At 35.4% G+C, this 17,144-nt stretch overlaps 1 protein-coding gene across 1 annotated transcript; it reads left to right on the top strand.

Moving 5' to 3' along the window:
- Positions 1-1,051: 1,051 nt before the first annotated feature.
- On the top strand, positions 1,052-10,442 carry LOC132141203 (STING ER exit protein). Its single transcript, XM_059550516.1, has 7 exons — positions 1,052-1,278; positions 4,720-4,837; positions 4,923-4,964; positions 6,483-6,627; positions 6,711-6,800; positions 6,903-6,995; positions 10,218-10,442. The coding sequence occupies exons 1-7, from the start codon at positions 1,155-1,157 to the stop codon at positions 10,278-10,280; spliced, it is 675 nt and encodes a 224-aa protein (XP_059406499.1). The 5' UTR covers positions 1,052-1,154; the 3' UTR covers positions 10,281-10,442.
- The last annotated feature ends 6,702 nt before the right edge of the window (positions 10,443-17,144 follow it).

The following is a 17,144-nucleotide window of genomic DNA, read 5'->3' as shown; positions in this document are numbered from 1 at the left end:
CTTTTGATTTTTTTTTTTTTTATAATTAAGTTTTTATAATTTCAAATGAGTATTCAACATTTTATGTCTGGCATATCAAAACATTATTCATGCATTTGTAACTGCAGGTTAAATGCATTCTTGTCCTGCACTAAACAGTGTAATACATCTAAATGCCACGTCCGATGAAGCTTTTGCATTTCCTCTGTATTGAAAAGATGAGTTTGTTGATACTGATTTGCCAGATAACAGCCCAAATGTTTTATTATTCTAAATAACTGATTCCTTTAATTAAAAACAACTAGTTTGAGATTAATAGACCTATACCAGGGGTGTCAAACTCAGTTCCTGGAGGGCCGTAGCCCTGCAGAGTTTAGTTCTAACCCTGCTCCAGCACACATATCATGTAGTTTTCAAATAAACCTAAATGATTAGATTAGCTGGATCAGGTGTGTTTAATTAGGGTTAAATCTAAACTGTGCAGGACTGTGGCCCTCCAGGAACTGAGTTTGACACCCTTGGTCTGTCCCATTTTTGACTCCCTCCCACTGTTAAAATGTAACTAAGTAATTTTTACTCTGAGTAAATTTTAAATGAGCTACTTTTTACTTTTACTTGAGTGGATTTTTTAGACTGGTACTTTTACTTGTACTTAAGTAAAATTTCATTAATGTAATGGTACTTTTACTTGAGTAGAATATTTTTGTACTCTTTCCACCTCTGGATCTATATATATATATATATATATATATATATATATATATATATATATATATATATATATATATATATATATATATATATATATATATATATATATATATATATGTATATATATATATATATATAGCTTTTATTAGTAGTAGTAGTTGTAGTATAACAAAAAAATAATAATTCACTGTATCAGCTAAAGCGCCTTCTTTCATCGTTAGAACTCACTTTAATCTGTGTTTTATTGTTATGTAGTGACTCATATCCAGTTTACAGACAGAAGATTTTACGCACATGATTCTAGTACTTTTTAACATCCATAGCGCCATCTACAGGAAACCAAAGATGCGCGGGACTCCGTAACGTCACAGAACCGTGCGACGTCATCACCGGGCGACAACAGGGGAGTAAACAAGCCTGAAAACACATTCTGAACTTAAAAGTAAAGTAAACGAAGATTTAATATGCCCAAAGTGGTGTCTCGGAGTGTGGTGTGCTCGGACACCCGTGACAGGGAGGAGTATGATGACGGGGAGAAACCTCTGCACGTGTATTACTGTCTGTGTGGCCAGATGGTCCTTGTACTGGGTGAGTAACGTTAGCCCAAGATTCCAGTCATGATCTTAGCCGTCAATTAATTCACTGTTTACATTCAGCGAACAGTCACCAGCTATCAGACTAATTGAAGTTTAAGAAATCATCGTGTTTCCAGTGCTTAATATGCACAGACCGATTTAAGGCCCCTTCAGTTGAAATTTCGTTAATTTTTTTATTCGAAATTTTCCCGACTTGTTAACTATATCATAAAATATCATGATTCTTAAATACAAGTAAATACATGTTGCACCTTTATAGATCGTGTTAGTTTATCTTTAATGGGCTAAGGGCAAAGTAGCCTAATATTAGTGTAATCTATTAACTAGAAGTCAGCTAAAATGGGCTATCATGTAAAAAGGTTGACAAAAAAGGTTGTAGCCTCATATCTCTTTAAATTGTTACAGCCAGTCATAATAACGGATCTTGCACTGTAGTTCAACACTTGTTGACATGTAAAATAATTTAGATTGGTCTGAGATTTTTAAGGCAGGCAGGGCAGAGTGTTACATTAAGCTTGTCAGAGAAATTGTAAGGTAAGTGAGCCTGACAAATTTCATTAATCACTAATAAGGGTACCAACAAACCAAAGGTTTATGAACAAGGTTTTGACATGCTCTTTCAAATAAAATAAAAAGTTTCATTTAAAAGAGAAACTTTGCTTTTAATTGGCCTGACTAGGTATACAGTATAGGAAATATTAAATTGTTTTTGTTTGTTTGTTTGTCAAATATAAATATATTTGACCTTAGCCATCTTCAAGAATCGGCTTAAAACACACCTCTTCCATCTTTATTTGATCCTCTAACTTTATCACTGACTATTATATTCTCAAAAAAAAAAAAACGAACTATCTTTCTTATCTTTTTGTATTCTTTTTTCTATTTTACACTATTCTATTCTTAAAAAAAAAATCTAACTATCTTTCTTATCTTTTTGTATTCTTTTTTCTATTTTACACTATTCTATTCTTAAAAAAAATTCTAAATATCTTTCTTATCTTTTTGTATTCTTTTTACTATTTTACATTATTCTATTCTTAAAAAAAATTCTAACTATCTTTCTTATCTTTTTGTATTCTATTTTCTTTTCATTTATTGTACAATTATATAAAAAAGTCCTCTAACACTAGCTTGCTCTATTCTTTTTCTATTCTATCTGTTTTCTTTTTATTTATTATATTATTTAAAAGATCTTGATACATGTACTGCATTTAAGCTAACTGAGACTTGTTATAGATTTTGTTTATCATTGCTCTCTTGGTGTTTTTGATTGCTTCCATTGTCCACATTTGTAAGTCGCTTTGGATAAAAGCGTCTGCTAAATGACTAAATGTAAATGTAAATATGTCCTAATCTGTAACAGAATGTTTGACAAGTATTTGACAAGCATACACACATGCACACAAGACACCAATGCACTGAAACACACACCTATACAACATGATCAGTTCATTTTTAATTGCATTGTTTAATTAAATATTGGTTCAACTTTCGATTTTATGAAATACATTCATGACGTTGTTACAATGGCACACTGAAGACAATAGTGTCAATTTACTATTAAAAATAAAATTATTTCTGCCGAAATTACTGGGCGAAATGACTGACTTTGTACTTAACGTAAATTTAATAAAGCATTGTAAGTTACTATTTATAACACTTTCATTGCTACACAATATTTACATTATCAAAGAATATTAACTTCAGGCTGGACAGAGTTCAAGCACTCTCAACAACTCCCATTATAATCACTGAAGCTGTTTTTACTGTGAAATGAATATCTTACTTATGTACACACATCTGCACTTTGTTCATGGTGAGATAATTCGCCAGAGAGCAGCATTCAGTCAGCGAGCACGCACACTGAACAAAACACGGACTTTTAAGCGATGACTCATCTGAATGCCTCTGATTGGCCATTACATTCATAAGCTCAACAGAATCATTTGTGATTGGTTATAATGTGCAGCACTGTAAAAACGTGTCAAAAGACAAAGCACAGACACAGAATTTGAATTTGGCAGCTGATGCTGTGCTGCACTGAACATTCTAATCGTATCAATATATATATATATATATTATTATTATTAAATATATTTAAATAAATAAATAAATATATAAATATAATATATATATATATATATATATATATATATATATATATATATATATATATATATATATTATTCAGCCTTTTTTGGTCTTTTGGAAGCTGTATCCAAAATCCACTTTGCTTAAAATCCTGTGGGGGCACGGTTGAAATCACGCTCCTGGAGGAGCAGTCTAGTGCTCTCTGGTTTAGTGCCCTGGGCACGTGCCCGGTAAGCCCATGCATTAATCCATCCCTATTAATATGGTATCGTCCTATGTTCACTTTTAGCGATGACAAAATTGCGTTGTGGACAGCGTCACCAATTATAACGGAAGCTTTCTCGATTCATCTTTCTCTCTCTGTGTGTTGTGTTTAAAGTATTCCCATACTTTTGATAACAGTGGTCTCTGTTTTTGTGATAGAATGCAACTTTCTCCATTCCCAGTATGCCATTACGCGAGATGTAAACATTGTGACGCGTTGATGCATTTCACGCACGTCAACGTATTTTTGTAGTCGACGTAATCGATGACGTCGACGCGTTGTTGCAGCTCTAGTCTGCACCTGAACTCAGCTGAATGTGTGAACAGGGAAATGCTTTTAGAGCAGACGGACTGATTTTTCACACAACAGGGCTTTGTCCCACTCACTTATGCTGTGAATATTGTAAGATAGGTGTCATCTTATACGCATGGCGCTTCAAAATGTGTTGTCCTCTACTTTGGCCTGTGGACGTGATATGAGATGCTCAGGTTTTTTGGGCATCCCAAAGCACAGGAGCATCTGTGTCATCCGAATCCTGTTCCGGAATCTGTCTAAATGTCAAACTGTTGCATTCAGCAGATATACACTTGGTTTAATCTAAGTATTATTTTGTGATTTAGTTTAGGCTGGCAACCAAAATATTGTTTCTTAAAGGGTTAGTTCACCCAAAATTCTGTCATTAATTGCTCACCCTCATATCTTCCCAAACCTGTAAGACCTTTGTTTATCTTCGAACACAAATTAATTGACAGTTTTTGATGAAATCTGAGAGATTTCTGACCCTCCATAGACAATTACACAACTGAAATGTCTATTCTTTACTACATTATGGTGAATTTAAACTAAATATAACTTAGAATTAATTCAATACAGCTTTGTGTACATTCAGTACAGACAAATATTGCAGACATCTGAATGTTCTGGATGATATCTTCCAGTACAGGTCAGTCATACTGGTCAATAAGGCATCACCTTTTTGCTTTACAAGAGTAGGTTATGTCTGTTGGCTCTGCAGTGTGTGTGCTTTGTGTTAGAAGTAAATAGAGAGATAATTAAGCCCATGTGTTCTTTTTTTAGACTGTCAGATAGAAAAATTACCCATGAGACCACGGGACAAAGCCAGAGTGATTGATGCAGCAAAACACGCCCACAAGTTCTGCAACATGGAGGAAGATGAGACCGTGTACTTGAAAAGGTGTGTGTTTGTATGTACATTTGTTTTGAAGTTATTAATTGAGACACTGATTAAGATTCACTAACCGCTGTATGTCTCTCTGCAGGTCAGAGGGCATCGAAAGACAGTTTCGCAAAAAATGTGGGAAGTAAGTAAGCCCGCATACTCATTTCACAATGCACTCAGTAATAATTAGTAATAATTAAAGCCACTGCTCTCTGGAATACTTGAATTTGATTAGTCAACCACTCCATTCTATGGCCAATATTTCATATTAGCTAGTAGGAAACTTTACCACTGCCATTCAAAAGGTTGGTTTTTGTTTTATTAAAAAAACATTTATTAGTGTTTTTATTCAGCAAGGATGCATAAAATTAATCAAAAACCACTGATAATAACAATACATTTTTGCACCAAATCAGCATATTAGAATGATTTCTGAAAAATCATGTGATGCTAACAAAAATTAAATTTTGCCATCACAGGAGAAAATAATAATTTTAAAGTATATTGGAATAGAAGACATTTATTTTAAATTGAAATAATATAATTCATTTAAATTTTAATTTTTCACAGTAGTTTTGTTTTTACTGTATTTTTGGTAAATGCAGACGTGGTGAACATTTGAGGCTTCTTTTAAAATAAAATAAAAATCTCAGGACCCCAAACGTTTGAACAGAAGTTTAATAAAATGATTGAATCAATATTCAGTGTCCATTTATTTATTAATTTTTTTAATTAAGTGGCTAAGTGGCAGCAGTGGCACTCTGCTTGTGAAATATGCTAATTATTTGTGATCTCAGAGTTTTTAGCAAGTTTGATTACTGTCTAAAGCTGAGCTCACATGGGTTTTTTCAATTAGGATTGTACTTGACTACTTGTCAGACTATACGAACATGATCATGTCACACTGTGGGATCTCAGTTGTCATTAATGTCAGACTGTACGACAGTCAAGACATGTTAAAAATGAGTGTGCGCAAGAAAACTTGTCTGTAGTTCTTCATGATCTACTCATACTCGTTTAGTGACTGCGAACTGCATTGCATTCAGGGCTGTAATATTGGCTATATGTATATTAATGTATATGTAGTATAGGAATGGCGGCAATACTGGCATATTTAAGAAGAATAGTGCAAGCAGCACTATAACCCACATGAAAACGGCGGCGCCACCAGTGTTTATCATAGCAAAGACGAAGTATCATATGAATTCTGTGAGTGGAGGACAGGAGCGCCGGAGTTTATGCAGTTAGAAGAAATCTCTAGCATTAATTCTGATCATAGTTGTCTTGAAAAACGGAGACAGTTTGAGGTTCGTCGTAGGAGATGTCTCACTGCTGGACTGTGCACCAAATCTTCTTACACTGCCAGTAGTTCGTCGGAGGTAAAATTTGATCGCAACGGCCATTATTCGGCTGTCGGTGAACATGTCAAACTAACGATCAAAGACTACAGATTTTAGCCTAGGATTATAGGCATCTTTTAGGATTTTCAAAATTTGTCTAAGACGACCAAAATTGTGGCCACAATCACACAGTGTGAAATAGGCATAGATCTGATAAACTGTATGTTCTCATAAATCAACATTGAAAGTGTGTCAAGTTTGAGAAATCAGCTGTTTTTTGATGTGTTTTTTTTTTTTTTTACTTTTTTTTTTCTGTGTAGGTGTGGTCTGCTCTTGTTCTATCAGCATCAGATGAAAAGCACTCCAGTGACGTTCATCGTGGATGGAGCACTGGTGAAGTTCGGCCAGGGATTTGGCAACACAAGCGTATACAGCCAGAAACAAGAGACGCCAAAGAAAGTCAGGGTAAGACACCACATTTTAATTTGAAAAGATGTGTGAGAATTGCAGAATATGAGTTGAATAAGTTTGTGTAATATGCATTGTAGGTTATGATGACAAAACGCACCAAAGACATGGGCAAGTTCAGCTCTGTTACTGTTTCAACGATCGATGAAGAAGAGGAAGAGATTGAAGCGGTGAGTTTAAGTTCATCAGCTGCCTATCTGGCCTGACTCATCCCTTACATCATCTCTCTTTGTCGAAGAGCTTTGATTGATTGTGACTTGTTTATCCTACAGCGGGAGGTGGCGGATTCCTATGCCCAGAATGCCAAAGTGATTGAGAAACAGTTGGAGAGGAAAGGAATGAGCAAGAGACGCCTTCAGGAACTGGTAAGAGCACACACAGGAAGATGAAAGAAAAGGCGATGTGCAATCATGCTTCAGGCAGATTGAAACTTTAATATAGTCTGCAACAGTTAATGAATTTAGAGTTCAAGATGACAGAGACCCCTCACACACACACACACACACGCACACTCTTAATCTTATTTACTTTGGCAGCTCTTTAAAGTGGGTTGGTTAAGCAGCTGAGGGCTTGTATTTGATTATCTTTAAAAAATGTGGAGATAAGCACACACAAGTTCTTGAGTCGCACTTTAAACACACATTAGGCCAGTATGAAGCCAGGTCATGAACACAGATTTCACTTGCTGTTAAAAACTTAATGAAAAACAGCAAGAAAACTCAACATGAACAACAAACTCAAAAGTTATAGTTGTGATTCAGTCTGACAGATTGTTTGCTAAATGAACTTCATGTGATAATCACAACATGGCTTTTGTTTATTTTGTTTCAAATTAAGTTTTTTATGTGAAAAATTATTACAATTCAAAAGCAGTTTCCAGCTTACATTTTTTTTATTGAAACTAATTATGGTGAAAAATAATGCGTTAAAACGTTAACGCAATTAACGCACTTGCCCCACCCCAGACCTATGTGGGTCATCTGACATTTGATACAGTTGACAAATATGAGGCAGGGCAGCATCTGACTGCGTGATGGAGCCTAGAGTTAGAATGTCCCTAAAATTCAAGATATGGGACAAAATGCCCCTGTTTGAGTGTTTGTCTTATATTAACATCATATAGTTAAGCAATATCACACGAGCAATAAGTGCAATATCACACGAGTGCAAATGTGATACCGATCTTATACAACAGTTCAGTAAGTCATTTTTTAATATTCTGTTATTTTAGACACAATGTTGTAATGTTTTGCTCAATTTTGCCAGGAAAAAAATAAAGAAAAAGCAGAACTGTTTGCCTCTGAGCAACACACAGCGAGATTTCATTTCTTAATGCACATATTGAAAGAAATGGGTGAACCATTAGGCTCGTTGGATATGAAGCGTCACTGCAAAGACAGATTGGTGTATGACATCAAAGTACCGTAAGAGCGATTAAAAAGCATGCAGAGTTTGCTCTCTGATCTCTCTCGCGGTACTTTCATCCTTTACTCACCCTCATAGTCTGAAAGAGTATATGTAATATATTTTTATGTTGAATCAAACTAAATATGTAATGTCTGCTGTAATGAATTTACATAATCGTTTGGGAGTAATGTCTGATTAATTTGCAATTAATAAGATTAAAATATTAATCGCTTACCAGCCCATATATAATATATGAGTTTGGTTTGTACCTTGGTTCGGGTGTCATCGTTCAGTACGATTTCGGTACAATGGGGAAAAAAAATCTACTATGCTCGGTTTCTTTTAATTTATTTTCAACAGACAGTAGTACAAATTGCACATTTTTCCACCTAGATGTGAAAACACTAAATATTATTACATTGTTAAAAATATATAATCTGCAGTACAAGTATACATGCAAAGAATAAATTCTTAAAATATATTTGATAATATAATGTATAGCCTAAATAAGCTGAGTTTCAGCTCATTTTTGTGACAGGCTTAATTTGTTCACAGAAAGGAAACTCAAATGGCAGAAAGCAACATCTTATTTGTCTTCTTTATTTTACAAAAGCACAATGTTTTGTTTTCATTGTGATTGTAAACAAATAAAAGCAGACTTTTATACAGTGATGCATTATTAATAAGTGAAAGTGACGTGACATTCAGCCAAGTATGGTGACCCATACTCAGAATTCGTGCTCTTCATTTTACCCATCCAAAGTGCACACACACAGAGCAGTGAACACACACACACACTGTGAAAACACACCCGGAGCAGTGGGCAGCCATTTATGCTGCGGCACCCGGGGAGCAGTTGGGGGTTTGATGCCTTGCTCAAGGGCACCTAAGTCGTGGTATTACCTGCCCGAGATTCAAACCCACAACCCTAGGGTTAGGAGTCAAACTCTCTAACCACTAGGCCACGACTCCCCAAGCCAATACAAGTTAAAATTGATTCTGCTGGTATAAGGAAACAATTGACTTGATTGTGCTGGCGCATGCACACACGCACACAGAAACACACACACACACACACACAGAAACACACACACACAAAACAGCGATATCGTTGACACTATTTAAACTGGACAGAGATGACATCACTGAATTCAATGATGAACTGTCTTTAACTGTCATTTTGCATATTGACACACTGTTTTCCTAATGAATGTTGTTCAGTTGCTTTGACGCAATGTATTTTGTTTAAAGCGCTATATAAATAAAGGTGACTTGACTTGACTTGACAAAACACATCAGTTCCAGCATTGCTAACTTGACAGCACAGTTTGTACTTTATCAAAATAAAACACAGTGAACCAAACATAATAAATAATAGTTTAGCATTCAGATATGTTACATCGCAAATATGTAAATATTATGGAATATTTGGATTTATGCTGAATGAGAGAGGTAGGATACATGAGCACATAGCTCCAATTCGCAAACAGTTGAGTGCACAATCTTTTAAAGTATACTGCTTTGTCAGTCTGTGAGAGACGCATTCAGAGTCAGCACATGTTCACTGTCTAATGACTTGTTTTCAAGTGCACAACTCACGGGATTTGCTGTTCTACTGCTGGCGTCTAGTTATCATGTATATACCATGTATACATACACACATATTCATATGTATATATGGACTGCAAGGGATGGACAGAGAACTTCCCTGTTCCCATTTTGTTTGAAACAATTGCTGTGCAGACACACAAAACCCATAACTCAAGTCCATTTGAGCTATAGAACTTCACTCTGGGAATTTCTGGACATAATATTAAAACTGCAGCTGAGAGGAATAGAGTGAGTTTTGCAGATCCAGGCAAAAGTAAAGACTGCGGGAGATGTTGAGTTTCTTTCTGCAGTTAGTTTTAGCTATTGCACACACTCACTCAGACTCTGTTAATGTGATTTGTACATGAATGATGTCCTTTTGAAAGAAAGAAAATATGACAGTTGCTTATAATAATGTGTGAATAATATGTGAATGGTAAGGCTACCATATATCATTTTTGAAACCCACAGAGAAAACTTCAGTTAGAGGATGTGGCATCAGTGACTGACTTAAATGATAATATGGTATTGATTTTAACAGGTTTAAACTGATTTAATTTGCAATCTGAACGCTGCTTCTCTCCACACAGGCGGAGCTTGAGGCGAAGAAAGCCAAGATGAAGGGAACTCTCATTGACAACCAGTTCAAATGAAGATTGTGTGTAAATGAGAGAGACAGAGCAAATGAATGAGATGTCTGCATGTAGCTACTGGAGAGTGTGTGTATTTGTGCAGTTGTGTGTATGAAGGGAGGAAAATGTTTTTTTTTTTCTCACAGATTTGTTTAAATGGTCAATAAAAACAACTGAATTTTATTACATCAGCTGTCATCTTTTTTTAAATCTTCTATTAGATACAGACATTTACAGAGTTTTAATTTCAAGGCTACTGTGTTTGTGTAATGTTTGCAATAGCTTTTTTGTGTAACTGTCCTTCAACCCAGCATGTGTCATGGTCACATTCACACATGTTCAGTTCAGTTGTTCTGTTCAGTTTTGTGAGCAAGATCGATCAAGCAAATCACTGGAAGTGCCATGTGGACAGAACCTCTTAGAGAACCTCTAAACAGGTATGATGTGCACCTGCAGGAAGGAAGATGTGTGTATCTGTATGGCTGGGCCAGTGTTTCTCCGTCCGGTGCGGTCCGTGATTAATGATCAGATTCTGGATCAGTGAACAGTACATGAGCATTATTTCGCACCTGCACAGACCCCAGTGAGACATTGTACCTGCACAGGTGCAGTTAATAGCCCTCTCATACTAGACAGGCACCATACCAAACCGTCTGTAATGAACAGATCGAGGGCTCAGCTGCTGCTGACATATGACTAGATGAGCATTGTTTTTTTGTTAGATATATATCAAAAGAAATGACACTAAATAGAATAAGCGGTTTGGAAAATGGGAGGCTGGATTATCATCTGTGTCGGGTTACACGCTACATATGACACATTTGTCTTTTTATAATATAATCAGTGTAGCAGTAATACATGAACATCAGTGGCAATTATTTTAAATATGTTGTAAATAGGACAAAGAACAGATGCAAATGAAGGTTTGTTTTTAAATGTCTTCATTAGATTCTTCTTAAAACTTCTGTCCTGTAATTAGAGATGCTATTTTGGGGTAAAAAGGTTGTGTTGGCAGTTGTTTGGTGGTGTAATGAGAAAAAGTTGACATGCAGTCCTGCTGTGAATGCCTCATTGAAGAATTAACTGTTCATTTTAAGTCAGAAAATGTGTTCAAAATTTGATAAATTGTTGGTAACAGAAAATAGCCAGCACTATTTGATTTATAAACTGGTTGCTCAGGATTTTATTCTTTAGAGATTTTTTGAAGGTGAGCAGCTTTCAGGCAGCTGCATACTCGACCATTATTTCAACTTCAGCCATTTTATAGGGTAAGATGACACACCTATACCCCTTTAATCACAGATAACAAAATCACATCTCAGCTCTTTTGATGAATGCTTACACTAATTTTCATTTTGTCATTTAATTTGAATGTCAAAATTTGCAATCTGTGTCATTGTATTGAATATAATTTTTTTTATGTATATTTAAAGAAAGGAAAGTGTTTGGCATGGCTAAGTATGGTGTCCAATACTTGGAATTTGTGGTCTGCATTTACCCCATACAAGTGCGTGCACACACAAAAACTATTTTCAGTAGGCCACGACTGCCCCCTTATAAATGAATGAGGGATTTTTGGACACAAAAGTGTTTAGAATGTAAAGTAAAAATGACAGTTATTTTATTATTTTGAAGTAAAATGTTCTAATTAAATCTTGAGGGAAGGGTAAATTTGAGACATCTTTGGCTACCATTAAAAACTATAAGTTGAACTGGCATTCATAGTGTTGCTATTATGACATATCTTCAATTAAATATGTAAATATTCATATGCCTATATATGTCATAGTCTAATTTTAAGTTTCAGATCAATCTTTTTCACTGCATTCTACTTTGTTTTGTCATCAGTTATTAAATTAAAATTGTTAAAATTAAATTTTGAATAGAATGGTTGATTTAGTATTTTACATGAATAACATTTTGAAATATATAGTAATAAGAATTATATCAAAAGTCATTTATACATGGTAAACCGTTATCCAGCAGAGAGGGCAAATGTATTTATGAACCATTTAGATATATTCATTTTGGTCTTTAAATTATTTTTCTATTATTTATCTATAATTTTTTTTTTTTTTTGTGTTATATTTATTTTATCAAAATAAAAGCAATTGTTTTCTATGTCATTTCCAGTTAAGATGTAATTTTGTCAATTTATGCAAAGAGAGTGAAAATTGTGTGTATTAATGACACATAAAATGGCAATTATAAAATTTGACTTGTGAGTCTACAGTATGTAATTTGAGACGAGTTATGTTTGTATGTTGTTAATGATAGCTAAACCATGATGGCATTTTGATGTGATGTGATATTTAATTCAGGATATCTTAAGTAATTACTTTAGACCTTTTGACTTGTCATCCGGTGTGAATTTGGTTCACAAATAGAAAAAAAACACTTATATGAGAGTGTGTGTGTGTACACTTCCTGTGCTGGTAAACAATACACAGGCCTATATTCTGATTTTTCCAAGCATTAACCCAGTGGGATATGTGTCATGAATATAACAGGCTTATTTCCCTGTAGGAGGGTTCTACAGGCCTGCGTGTGGGCAAAGGTTAATGTGTGATAATTTTAATCAGTTTCAAGAGTGTCTTGAAAAAGATCCCACATTAAATTGCAAACTGCAAGTAACTAAACCATTGATTTTTTAATAAATCTGACACATGGCTCCTCAAGACAATCTCACTCACAAACACTCCGCTGAGCTCCACATCACACTGCAGAGCACGGATCGGTCCAGCCTGTCTCTCCTCATGGGCTCGGGAGAGCTGCCAACAAAAGTCAGCAGGAGGCCAAGAACTTTTTCAATAGTGGACGCTGCAGTGAGTCAGATTAATACACACTCGCTCCTGCTGTCCCACGGCTCCTCCAGTCAGAGTGTGTCTTATTGTCTTTGCCCTGTTAACTTTTAATTATAAACAAGCTAGTAAGTCTCTAAAGGTTTCTTAATAGTGCTTGTGTATTAAAAGCAGATGTGGATATATCACAGCGTGTGACATGAATCATAGAAGTATGGGCTATATGAGTATGAGTATCTTCATGAATATCAAGGTTTTTTTTAAAGTTTAAAGGAAGTCCTCAAGTTCACGCTGACAGTGATGTGTGTGTGTGTGTGTGTGTGTTATTGATGGGGGTTGTAGGTGTTAGTGCAGATATAAGCATGTTGATGTGGGATGGTATGGGTGTTGACAGAGAGAGAAATTGTTCTTTGGTTGGAGGGAAAGATGTGTGTTTCTGCAAACAAGCAGGTCAGTATATACTTATATTGCTTTAACTCTGAGCAAATGTACATTTCTTTAATTCAATTTTTTGTCAAAATAATTACTAATAATTAAAAAAATGTATATACTAATATATATATATATATATATATATATATATATATATATATATATATATATATATATATGTATATTATGTTTTTGAAAGATGTCTCCTACACTCACCAAGGCTGCATTTTATTTGATAAAAATAAAATTAAAATGTAATGTATTCCCGTGATGCAGAGTGAATTTTTCAGCAGTTATTACTCCAGTCTTCAGTGTCACATGATCCTTAAGAAATCATTCTAATAAGTTGGTCTGGTGCTGAAGAAACATTTATTATTATTATTATCAATGTTGAAAACAACTGTGTTGCTCATCTTTGTATAAAACATTTTGTTATTGATGTTCTAAGAATATTGTTTTATTTGAAATGTAAAAATACTTTAGTGTCAAGTCACTTTTGATCAAAGTAACATATTTGCTAAACAAAAGTGTTAATTTCATTGTATATGTTTTATTTTTATAGTCAGCTTTGAGGTGTGTGCTGGATTAGGGATCAGTGACTTCAATCTGTCTGTACCATGCGTTTATTTGAGTTTAACCTGATTTTCTTTTCCTCAGGCTGTAACATTACTGCAGTAATCGGTGTCCTGATCTCTCTCTCTCTCTGTGTGTGTGTGTGTGTGTGTGTGGACTGTCAGTGGGTAGTGAAATTCCTAGGGTAGAGACTGAGCACTGTCAGATGTATGACCACGCAAAGAAGAGAGGAGGATGGATCCCTCTAAAGATTTTATTATTTCAGGCCAAAATAACAATTTTGTAATTTTTTACCTAAGCCTACCAGTTTATTTTTCCGATCCCAAACTGTTATCTTCTCCAGGCATCACAAATTTAGAAAATGTACCCTACTTTTTTCTATATAACCAGTAACCACGGCTATTCACGCCACAACAACAACAACAAACTCTCTGATCTTTGCTCCTGCAGCTTGAGGACATTTTGACAGAAATTTCCCATGCTCTTTGGAAATTTAGAGCTCAAGAAAAGCTTTGTAACTGAATATTACGCTTTCATTTGAAAGGGAAATGTCAGTGCCAGTTCATTTAATTACATTTTATCAGATTGTATGACATTTAGCAGCTGTATCCTTTGATGTCTGAACCGTCGGTGGAGACTTTAGAAATTATGATCTCAACATGCCCTCTAGTGGCCATCATAATGAAAAACACATGATCACAATTAAGGGATTAGCTGTATTCCAGTGATTAGTACTGAAGCCAGATTTCTGCATAAAGTAGAAAGGTAAAGCATTCTAATGACTTTCACTCTAAGTCTTCCATTTTAAGGGTTTAACATTTGGAGAAAGCCTAAGGGAGATCATAATGTCTGTGTCAAGCAGTGTAGCCTATAATGAAGAGTGTTCAAAAGCTAATTAGAATTAAAGGGATAGTTCACCCAAAAATGAAAACTCTGTCATCATTAACCCACCCTCATTTCGTTATAAACCTGTATGAGTTGCTTTCTCATGTTGAACATAAAAGAAGATATTTTGAAGATTGCTGGTAATCAAACAGTTGGTGGTTCCCATTGACTTCCATAGTTTTTTTTTCCTACTGTGGAAGTCAATGAGAACTTTTTGCAAAATGACATTGCAAAAAAGAACATTATGTTGTGTGTTTGGTGTAACATGCAGTTTTAGGTAAAACAAACAAACAAACAACAACAACAACAAAAACATTATTTCCCACATACTTTACATTATAGTTGCTTCTCTATGCCCCACATTTCTGGAATGTGTTGATTTTTACAAAGCTCATCCTTCTGAAAAGCGTGATGTGTGCTGATTGGCCAGCTATTCAGTGCGTTATGATTGGCCGAATGCCTCAAGCGTGTGATGGCTTAACATGCTGTGATACTGTCTCTCAGCAGGATGAGACAAAAACAATAAAAACCCAAACAAGTCATTTATCCAGTGAGGACATAATCATTGATTAGAATGAATTATACATTCTATTTACGCGTTGCATATCACATATCACACAGAGTAAACATAAAACCATGTCTGCATTTGTGATCAGAGAAATGACAAACAACGAGCTACTCTGCACTGCTCAAAACTCGCATTTGAATCATCAGTGGCAAATTCTTTAAATATAAAAAACATACTTACAGTCTGTGAGTCAGAAGTGCCAGATTGTCCTTGCAAAGAGTGAGGAATGGCTGGAAGATTCGACGAAGGAGAGGCTGGGGCTTGTAGCAACCACATGTGATGATCCCGGGCTGGACTCAGCTTCATCCACGGTGAAAATTGATCTTACTATCCACAGTGTGAAGTTGATGTTTTTCCTCAGCGACCAGCACGGATCAGCTCTAGGCATGACGAAGAGGATATCGTCCTCCTTTAGAATAATTTAAATTAATTATAATTAAACTTTCACAATGAAACACACAGCATATCCACAACATGGCGCTGGAGGCAACAGCGAGAATAAAAGGTATGCCTTCTTTCTTTGCGTAAACATTTCTTTGCATAGCATTATGCAAATCTTCCCACATTGTGATGTAGACATGTGGGGGCGTGTTTAAACAAGGCATTTAAGGAGGTCGTGGACAAGTCTTAACTTTTATAAAGAATATCTCTTTGGATTTGAGACTTTAGTCTTTGCAACTTTACAGATCTTCTTTAACAGATCTTTACACTCCAAAGAGAAAGGAACATTTTAAATCGCATCATATGATCCCTTTAACAACAACAACAACAAAAGTGTTGATTCAGTTCAATAAGGATATCACGTTCTCCATAACATGTCTCATGAGATCTTGCTAAGACCATTACAGACAGAAGCAGAAAACAACGCACGCAAATCGATTATCCACATCTCCTTGACCTACCATCACTGATGGTGTCAGCCAGGTAACTACTAGTGAAGTTTGGGAGGTTTTCATGACAGTTGATGGAAGCAGATTCACTTTGACCAGATATTTAAACCCATCTAGAGAGCATCTTTTCTCAACACTAGTATCTGCTTTCAAAGGCAGTCAACTCCCATCAGTTTCATCAAATATAAAAACAAGCTTCTTATGTAACTTTGTTTTTGGGTTCTTCCAATTCTAAAATATAATCATATAAATATGTATTTTACATGATAGTATCACATAAATATCTGTTTTCTGAAGACAGTGTCATGATTAGTTATATTATATATGGTATTTTTTATATATTTGATTAAAAAGTCTGCTATCAAGTCAAGCTAGTGAAAATGGACTGGCTCTGTACTGAATCCTATGAAACTGCAGACATTTTTGGGATGCTCTTCCATAAAGCCTTCTGCAGCACAGTCTGGTAAAGAAGTTAGTTATGATTATACAGACACACTGGGCTTTGTGTGCAGCTCCACCTCCAGGTTTAATGGGCCCCATGGTGCAGCTCCATCTCTGGGCTCAGTATGCCCAATGGTGCAACTTTTGCCTCTGGGCATTGCGGGTTTAGTGCTTTATCAACCTCTGGGCTCTGTAGGACCCATGGTGTAGTTTTACCTCTGGGTTCAGTGGGTCCTGTGGTGCAGCTCTTCCTTAGCTTCAAATGAGTCCTGATGTACAGCTCCACCTCTGGGCT

This window comes from Carassius carassius, chromosome 5, assembly GCF_963082965.1.
Source record: "Carassius carassius chromosome 5, fCarCar2.1, whole genome shotgun sequence".
Taxonomy (NCBI): domain Eukaryota; kingdom Metazoa; phylum Chordata; class Actinopteri; order Cypriniformes; family Cyprinidae; genus Carassius; species Carassius carassius.
The sequence above is the reverse complement of the archived record's forward strand: the minus strand, read 5'-3'. Positions and strand labels throughout refer to the sequence as shown.